Source organism: Mastomys coucha, unplaced genomic scaffold (genome assembly GCF_008632895.1).
Source record: "Mastomys coucha isolate ucsf_1 unplaced genomic scaffold, UCSF_Mcou_1 pScaffold20, whole genome shotgun sequence".
Classification (NCBI taxonomy): Eukaryota; Metazoa; Chordata; class Mammalia; order Rodentia; family Muridae; genus Mastomys; species Mastomys coucha.
Window position 1 is genome coordinate 111,903,345 of NW_022196903.1, and position 9,902 is coordinate 111,913,246.

Sequence of the window (9,902 nt, forward strand, 5' to 3'; positions counted from 1 at the left end):
ACATAGAACCTCAGAAGGATGAGAGTGGAGCAGACAACAGTGTCCGGGGACATCAGAACCTGCTTATACAGCACGAGAGCCAGAAGCAACAGGTAAGCAGGCACACAGAAAACACTGTTTCTGACGTCTACTTGAGCCATTTGATTGTGAAACAGTAAGATGGGGTGTGATTATAAAATATCCATAACCACAGGGCAGGAGGTGGTAAAGAAAGTATGTTATCATAAGGTTGTAAGAGTGACATTTGCACCTAATATCTATAAGATCTGCTAGTTTCAGAGACTATCATTTGTACCTCAGAAAAGTTGGTGCAGTGTGAACCTTGACTACATCCTGAAGGCCCATGCATTACTGCCTTGGGATGGTCTTACTGAGAAGTACTGAAGACCTCACAGGTGGTCTCTAGAGGGAGTCTTGGGTCAACACTGTGTGTTTGATGGGGACTGTGAGACACTAGTCTTTTCTTCTTCTTTCCTGGCCATGAACAGACATTTTACCCTGCTGTGTGCACCTCACCATTCTGGCCCGACCCCCACAGACCCGAGAGCAGCAGCACCAATCAATCAAAGCAGATGGCCAGTACATAGTGGTTCTGGGGATGTGGTCCTAGGCAGTGGTGCTGCTGTCTGTTTAGCTAGTAACTGCATGAGTCGGGTGTGAAAATGAGCATGAGAAAGGTACAGAGCGTATGTTCTGCTCATAGACTGATTCCTGGAACATTTACCTCCCTGGATTTTCATTTCATTCTCTCTTCCCTTTCCTTTCGGGCACTTAGCATGGGTCACTTACACATCTGAGTAGACTTTGTCATTAGCATTGGTTCTAATTAAATGCTCGTTACCGTGCTATTGGCTGGGGCTTTTGCTGTTTTGCTTTGTTTTTGGTATGTTTGCAATTTTCCAAGAAAGGGCCAGCACATCGACGAGTCACAGAGCTGCAGTTCAGGAGATTAAAGGATCTCACCCGACCTTTGTAATAGCATGCCACCTGCCACAGTCCTCGATTCACAGCCAGTGGTTAATCATGGCTGTTGACTTACCATGTGGCATCCTTCCCACCTCTGATCATGCCTGTTGACTTACCACATGGCACACCTCCCACCTCTGAACCGTCTGATTCCTACAATCTTAGGAGCTAATGACCGGGGAGATGCGCACAAGGTCATACCTTGCTGATGACTACCAACGTTCCAAAATTAGTGTCTCAAGAAGAATTCTTAGACCACCGTTGTTCTCTATTTTCAAAATATTGAATGACAGTGCTCAGAAGTCTAATGCTAAACTAGTTTAGCTCTCTCCTTTCACAGAGAAGAGAGCTGAAGACTCCTGGATAAATGGAAGTCAAGGAGCCCACCACTGCTCGGCTCACCTGCGGGCGGGCCAACTTCACCACTGAATCCAGAGCGGCAACAGAGCTGTTTCTTATCATCCCTTATAACCCGAGGAGTTCAGGAATTCGTGAACTGCAAATGTGCTCACACTTTGACTATTAGCACCTCATTCTCCCAGCCAGGTCTGTCTGTAGGGCAGCTCTGAGCACCCTCCTGGACTGCATAATCTTCAGTGCCCATCTCCCTGCATCCCTTAGGGCAAAGCATTGGAGACAAGCCTTCCTGCCTATAAATCAGGGGTAATATCCCTGATTCCTGGACCAGTGGGCTAATCACCGAATCCAGTTCTCACTGGCAATGCTTACCTTGAGGCTGTACATTGCTTTGAATGGACCGTGTCCTGTTATCACCTGCCACCTGCTTCTCGAGCGAAAGGTGTATTTTCATTACTGGGCAAGGGCCATACTCCACAGTACATTTAGCTTTGCTGTTGGTGGCATGTATTGTTTGTCACTGATATTTTTCCCTTACCCTGCTCTACCAAATAATCTGATTTCTTCAGCTTAGTCACATGCTGTTATTTATTTCTTATAAAATTCCATGACGGCAGAGCCGAGAAGGCATGAGATGCTCACTGGATGAATTCACTGACTCTGTGACTTTTCGGTCGTTTTCTCTTACAGATGCTGTGGCTTGTCCAGGGGTAGGTTTAAAAGACTTTATTGCTGGAAGAGAACAGGGCTCTACCAGGAAAAGGCTTGTTCTTATCTCTTCTGTGCACATTATTAGTGTGTGCACAGACAGAGAAACTGAGGCTGAGCTGGAAACAGAGAAACCGTGGGCAGCAGAGCTAGGGTTAGAACTATGGTCTAGACTTGGGCCACGGCTGAACCTGGAAGGGAGATAAGAGATGCTTAGGTAAGAAAACGCAGGGCAAGGGGAGGGCTGTCTGAAGTCGGGTCAGGAGAAAGAGCAGCATTTCTTCCCTGCACCCATGGGTTCTGCATGGTAGCCACGTCAGTGTCAGGACCTTCATGGGGATTCTTGAGACAAACCAGGCCAGGGGATGTGCATGGGAGCTTGTCTGGGAAGTCACCCATGTGGACTGAGAAAAAACCACGCTGTTCATAGCTGCCCTCTGGAGTACCCTGAGAACCACAATCCTTGGCGTCCCCTTGCCACAGGGTAGACAGATATGAATAGTGTGTTGTATGTGCATGCGTGCTTGCATAAATGTGTGTTAGAGGCACAGTAGGCTCTACAGAATCTACAAAATTAGGAGGTCACTATGTTCTTTGGCAGACTCTTATAGACAACATAGGGATCTGAGTCTCACCTGCTGCCACCAGAGAGCTCTATGATATTGTGAACCTTGGAATTTGCTAGTTAAAGAATTTCCATTGGGATAGTGGACATTTGGTTGACAAGATAGCTATGGTTGCTTCCCAGGTGGCTATTCTGACTCAGGAGGAAGGGTAGAAGGTTAATGATTGTGACACGGTGTAGTTATCCCCTCTGCTTCCTGGAACAAGGGGTAGTAGGGGAGGTAGGCTGGGCTACGTTGCAAGGTTGATTCTGAGTAGAATCAATTGTTCGCTAGGGCCTATGCAGGCTGAGCATCCCTTCTTTCTACTAGAAAGCAAATGCCCTTGGGTCTTGAAAACTGTCTGGGAGCAGTGATGGTGGTTGAAATCATGATACTTCTAGACCATGAGGTGTAGACATGGAATACCATCAGTCTCATTAGGCTGATCATGAGCAGCGTGGGCTCATTGGCTACCCTACAGCTACTAATTCCTAGGTGGGGAAGCAGGGAACTGACTTGAGGCAGACAGTAGGTACCAGAGTTACAGAGAGGTCCCAGGCTAAGAATGCCTCAGGTGAGTTACTGACTTTTATAGTAGGCATCTTAAATCTTATTGTTTAAGATTTATTATTTTCCTCTATATGTATGAGTGTCTTGCCTTCTTGTCTATATGTGTATCACATGAGAGTTCCTGGTGCCTAGGGAGGTCAGAGAAGGTATAGAACTCAGTGGAACAGGAGTTAGGGAGAGTTGTCAGACAATATGTGGGTGCTAGGAATTGAACCCAGGTCCTCTGTAAAAGCAACAAGTGCTATAATTACTGAGCTATCTCTCTAGCCCCTGTAGCAGAAAGCATAAATCAGTCACTCTCTGTTGCTATGAAAAAAAGTCCCGAGAGGATCAACCTAAGGAGGAGATGTTTATCTTAGCTCACGGTTTCAGAGGTTTTGCTCTGTGATCAATTGGCCCTCCCTTTCTTGGGTCTGTGGCAGCACAGTGCATCGTGGCAGGAGAGCAAGATGGAAGAAACCTAGTCAGTTCATGGTGGTGTCTCATTCGAGGTATAGCGGGAGAGCAGATAACTTCTTTCTGCCAGGCCCCACCTCCTAAAGACCTGCCACTTTCAAATAGTGCCATAGGCTGGAGCTCAAACCTTTAACACATTGGTTTGGGGGGAACTCTGAAGATCTAAGCCATAATTAACAGTTTCATTCTTCCACCAAGAGTAGAAAAGGGAACTCTGGTGTCTTGCATCAGTCTGCTTTGGTCTGACTCTGCCAGCTGAGTCCCTGGTAGGTTTATGACCCTCCCTACAGTTCAAGAATCACTATGAGTGTGGACATCTTGTAACTGCTCCAGCTATTGCTATCTTTGGTTCAGTCTTTAGAGCTCTGCTAGTACAGAGGACAGCAGTAGCTAGTTAGAGACTTGCCTACAGCCATGGTGCTCCGTGTCCACCTCAGTCTGCTCCCTGTTCACTTCTTGACAGATGTTCACTGTTTCTTTCTTGAGTGTGGAGCTAATCTACACATGGATTTATAAACTGGCTAGGGCTGGTATGTCTTGGTGACCCAAGCAGACAGAGAGCCTAAAAGTCCCTGTCCTGCCATGTTCTCCCCTACCTCTTCACCATAAACTACAAGGCCCCTTATCTCCAGTGCCTCCCATTGTCTGGTGTTGTGGTTGGCTCCTAGATGATCATGGGATGGAGCCTAGCTGGCACCCCTCTTGCATGGAGACAGCCCCTCTCTGCCTTTTTCTATGAGAGCAAGGCTGCTCCAAGGTTTTATTGAAGGCCTCATGGACCTAAAGGATGATATCACACTTCCATCTGCTGTCTTCTTTGATTCAGTAGACACTTGGGAGGTCGTCTCTGGAAGGGCACATGAGGGTCACATGGGAAGGACCATTGCTTATTGTTCCAAGAGCAAGCATACCCACTTCATATACATTGTACATTCTGGATCACAGCTCTCAGTATTCATTGATCACATATACTGCGTCCTATGTCTAGCTATGAGTGGCTAATCCTTCCATACATCATGCATGCCTCAGGCTCCATTCTGGGAAAGAGTGTAGGCCTCACAAAGAGGAAAGTCTTCACAAAGCAACCACAGCTTTCAATGACATGACATTTCATTGTTAGTGGGGGTCAGCCTGGTTTTTATTATAATCGGCTCCTAATCCCTATGGTGTACATCTCCAGGACCACAATGCCCTTTCTCTTTGCAATGCCCTGGAATGTCACTCCTTTGATTGTCTACTGAGATCCAGTCCAAGTTCTACCTGCTTTAGGAAGTCTTCTGATTCATGGTCCCTATGCTTGGAAGTATGGCATCCCCAAAGCTTACTCACCATAGTACTCCTTACTCCACACCTAAATGTTCTTTAGAATCTCTAGTTTTTATTTTATGTGTCAGTTTGATGAGTGTTTTTTCCTACTACAGAACCTTTGAGAACACACTTAGCATAGATTCACGTCTGTACCTTGGCCAGCAACTCCTCCCATAAGGTAAGGTCTAAAAGAGGCTGGTTGATGAATCACAGGCCTATACACTCTCAGTCTTTCCTCTCCCTGCACAATCTTCAGTTAAGAATCCAGTCACATTTCATACATATGTTTAAAAAGAGCAGCAACTTTTGGGGCCTCTCGCCCACATAGTTTAGAGTTGTAAGTTTCATAAACCGTGGAATTAACCTTTTTTCTTCTAAGAAACTTGCACTCTAGACATCACATATAACATCTGTCTATTACTAAAGCTCACACAATTGCCGTGGAGATCCAGTGCAATACAGAGTTCACACTCCGGACCTGTAAATGCAGCAGATACACATCTGGACCCCATCTGGGAAGCTAGGCCATCTTACTTGCCATGTTGTATGGCACTCAGCATGGGGGCCTGAAATGATACCCACACGTGTTACAGCACTCATCAAGCCACTGTAGAAGCTAAAAGATGTGGCTGTGAACAAAGATACTGTAAACTGTGACCCCAGTGATAATGGATGACAAATCAATAAAGACATAATTAGTATGGGTTCGGTGGCATGCGATGTGAGACAATCAAGACAGCACAGGACACATGGAGTGAAGGGAATGGCTGATACTGAGCAACAAGGACATGCTGGAAGGAGGTGATATCTCAGCAGAGCTGAGAGAAGGTGAGCAGGCATGTGAGTGTATTGCCGAGTCAAGGCCACAGCTGGAAGAAAGAGTGGCACCTGGCTTGGCAGAGAGTTTGGGGTTCTACAGTGATGGCAAGAAGGCTAAGGAGGGCAGAAGTTGGGCAGAGTAGAGGGAGGTGAGGACAAAGGGGGAGATTTGAGACAACATGGACTGGGACTCCAGTTTCCATTCTGGGCAGCTTAGGGAAGCCTTAGAGGTTTCTGAGTGGGGCAAGGGCATGACTTGGATTTCAAGAGGTAAATCTAGGTATTGTATCAGCTTAGGCTGTTTGTAGTGGCTAATCTTGATTGTCCATTTGACTACATCTGGAATTAACTAACATTCTGGCAGCTGGGCCTATGAGAGGGAAACTTCATGGTTGGATCATTTGAGGTGGAAGACCCACCTTAAATGTAGTCTTTGGACCTTCCCATCAGGAGACAGGCTTGGTGTACTATTCATACCATAGCATGTAAATCACTCTAATAAATCCTATATATATCCCAACCTAATACACTATGATTAAGGAATACAGGTTGAGGCAGAAAATTCTATCCACATGAGAGGTGATGGTGGCAGGAAAGGAAGGGATTGCAGACAGCAAGAAATTGATTCTTTGTATATTTTGAAGGTAAAGTTGATAGGGTCTTCTGATGGATCTGATGCCAAGAGTGAGGAAAAAGGAAGTAAATAGGAGGTGTCTGCCCTGAGAAGAGAATCTGGAAAGTGTGTTAACATCTCCTAAGGTGCGAAAGAATTGGGGAAGCTGGAGAGCAGCGTTGGGGAGTGGTTAGGTGTTGGGGCGTGGTCATAAGATGGGACTGTAAGGCATTTTCTTAACTAGTGATCAAGGAGGGAGACCCCAGTCACCCCTAGGCTGACAGTCTTGGGTTCTGTAAGAAAGCAAGCTGCGGAAGTCGGTAAGGATCAGCCCTCCAAGGCCTCTGCATCAGCTCCTGCCTCAGGTCCCTCCTGTTTTAGTTCCTATCCTGACTTCTTTTGATGACGTACAGAGATATGGAGTGTAAGCCAAAACAACCCTTTGCTCCTCATCCTGCTTTTTGTTCATAACGTTTCGTTGCAGCAATAGAAAACCCGACTAAGACAAGAGTTTTGCTAAAGGGTGTGAGAAAAGTGTGTGATTTAATCCAGTGTACTTGGTCCCCATGGCCTCTCTTTCTATGCTGTTTCCAAAGCTGAACAGGAACTAAGACAGTGCAAAAGGCTAGACCGAGCCCTTTCTTGAAACTCAGAGAAGAGCCATTGAGAAGAGCCATTCTCTCCGTATTGGTGATTCACCAAGTCAGCAGTTGCTTGAAATCTCTGATGAGGAACCACAGTACGGAAGGCCAATTGTGGTCTTCTGTTTTATCCTCTTTGACATCAGATACATGAACTGCTTTGGCCAATGGAATGCAAGCAGCTATGAGGTGAGCTACCTACAAACATAGCCTTGGATTGTTCGTGTGCTGTAACACCAGGCTAGCCTCTGTGATCATCTCCTGGCCATGAAGACAGCACAGTAGCTACTGCTGTAGCTGAGGCTCTGGAATTAGACACGGTGAGGAGTCTTGCTTATGCCACAAAGCCTCTCTGGCTGGAAGGCTGCAACTAATTCTCTCCCTCAGGCATTGCGAATCAGATACACTGTGTCCCTTTGCAGGTTATAAGGCATTTGAAATCATCTCTTCTTGCAGCCAAGGTTGAGTGTTCTGCTCCTCTCCTGGGCTGCCCCAGTCCTCCAGAACAGTAAGCTCTGACGTCCCAGTCTGGTAAGGTCCCAAGCCCCCAGTGAGAATGTATGTGATAGTGAGAGTCAGCCTGTCCATGGTAACTTTGCGGTTTAAGTCTACGGTTAACCCATAGCTCCTGCCTCTCACGCACTGGCTGTTCTATCCTAAGCTCCTCTAGAGCTGTGTTGAAAGTTTCTCCTGTCTCCCATCTTACGCCCCAATGCCTCTCTACGGAGTTATGGAGGAATAAGGACTCAGGTCCTTAGGCATCACCGAAGTAGAACTTGGTGTTGACCATCATAGAAACCATGCAAAATGGCCAAGGCTGAGTAGCTGCACTTGTGAGACGTACACTCCCCATCTGAGATGCTCTATAATACCTGCCCAGGGTGTCCCCTGTGCAAAGCAAACAACCACTGACCTGGCTTGTTTTGTCAACTTGACACAAGCTAAGATCATCTGTGAAGAAAAGCCTCAATGGAGATAGGTTTCCATCAGATTGTCTACAGGCAAGTCTGTAGTGCGTTTTTTCATGATTAAGGAGTGATGTGGGAAGGGCCCTGGGAATGTGCCACCCGTGAACAGGCGGTCCTAAGTTACCTAAGAAAGTAGGCTGAGCAAGTCATGAGGAGCAAGCCGATAAGCAGTATTCCTGGTGGCTCCTGCTTCAGTTCCTGCTTCCAGGTTCTTGTCTTGCATTTCTGGCCTGCCTTCCCTCAGTGATAGAGCGTGACCAGAGAGCTGTAAGCTAAAATAAACCCTTTCCTCCCCAAGCTGCTCTTGGTCATGGTGTTTCCTGGGATCCTAACACAGCAATGGAATCTTAACCAAGACAGCACTTCCTGTTTTCACCTACTCAGTAAGTTCCTCTACCTGGGCAAGACATAAATCTCATATTGAACAAGACTGGGAAGGATAGACTGTGGGCTTCAGGAGTGGGTGGGTTTTACTGCAGTCAGAGAGACAGGTACATGCCAAAACTGAAGACAGTCAAGAATGGCAGCCTTAACTCTTTTAAGGACGGTGTGGTACAGTAGAAAGGGAGACCAGGTATAGTCCTGATTCTGCTGCTAGTTAATTAAGCCCCCCCCCCCCCACCAACCCTACCCGATTCTACACACACTGGAAGGGGAGAGCCAGTGGGAGCTTCCTGGGGCTTTATGATTCTAAGGTTATCAAGCGGCCAGACTGCAGCCAGGTACTCAGCACAGAGCACACAGGAGGGGCCGTTTCTCAAAGGGAAACACTGTTTCCCTGCCTCTGGCCACGTAGCCACAAAAGTCACAGGATGATGTACTGACCCATAATATCCTAGGTCAACATTCAAGCCCAGAGTTCTTCCCAGATCGATCAGGATGAGGGAGAAGACTCCTCCAGAGACTGCTCCCCCACAGTTTGCTGCAGCCAAGAGGTGCTGAAGCTCCTGAGCTCAGAGTCCCCACAGCGGGGAGAGAAGGAGTGGCCCTGAGGCTGACATCCCAAAGGGCAGGAAGTCTCCATAGCACCCTCCCCAGTGCAGAGAGCTCAGCCCCACTCCTCGGCAGAAACCTGATTTCCGGATGGCAAGTATCAGGTCTCTGTATGCGGCTGAGGATACCCCATGGCTTTGAGAACAGGGGAACAGCAAGGCCGAGCTTTCGGGATGCTCAGTGATGCTTCCTCGACATTCTGTGGGGGATTGGAATCCATCTCATGAGCTAAGGCAGACTAGGGGTTAGCCTTCTGAGGCCTAGGTTCCTCTGCTGTAAATGTGCTCACACCTACCTTGGAAAGCAAGGAGCATAAAGCCTGAAGGTCCCTGTCTATGCAGGTTGTCTTTCTTTGGCTGGGCGACTATTACAAACATTCACTGGGTTTCTACCGAAGCTGGGCCTCATGCATTTGATGTGTTCACACTAGAACTCTACAAATCGGAGACTTGTCTATAAGAAAACATTCCATTCACAGAAACCAGGTTCCTTGCAGAAGTACTCCGGCAGTTCAGCAAGCGGAAGAGGTTGACTAGGAAAGGACCCTGTCAAGAGGGACGGGGCCTTTACTTACTTGGGACTCCAGACACCAGCCGCAGGGGACGAAGCACACGGAACGCTCTCAGTGCCTTCACGTCGAATCCAGCTCCTTTCCCTCCTAGAGCGTTGGCTCCGTCAGCTTTGGTTGCTTGTTCTAAAATTGCACTAAAAAGCCTACAAAAGAGGGGAGAGAGAAGAGTCATCAGGACCCCGGCTGGTTACTCAGCTAGGATCCAATCCAAGAACACAGCCCAGACTGCTGGAGTCCGTCACAGGCATGGCCACTGGAGACCCACAAAAAATGCTGCAAGTTGAAATTCCATCAGCAGGAGTACCACCACACACGGGGGGGGGGGAC

The 9,902-nt window shown here is 47.5% G+C and overlaps 1 protein-coding gene across 36 annotated transcripts in view; it reads right to left on the reverse strand.

The window, feature by feature from the left end:
• Cacna1c (calcium voltage-gated channel subunit alpha1 C) overlaps positions 1 to 9,902 on the reverse strand; it is a 529,265-nt gene that overhangs the window by 182,220 nt on the left and 337,143 nt on the right. For all 36 annotated transcript variants that reach the window (XM_031383153.1, XM_031383144.1, XM_031383150.1 and 33 more), the window contains exon 5: positions 9,579 to 9,718. In XM_031383153.1, coding sequence (XP_031239013.1) covers positions 9,579 to 9,718 — 140 coding nt within the window. The remainder of the gene's footprint in view (positions 1 to 9,578; positions 9,719 to 9,902) is intronic.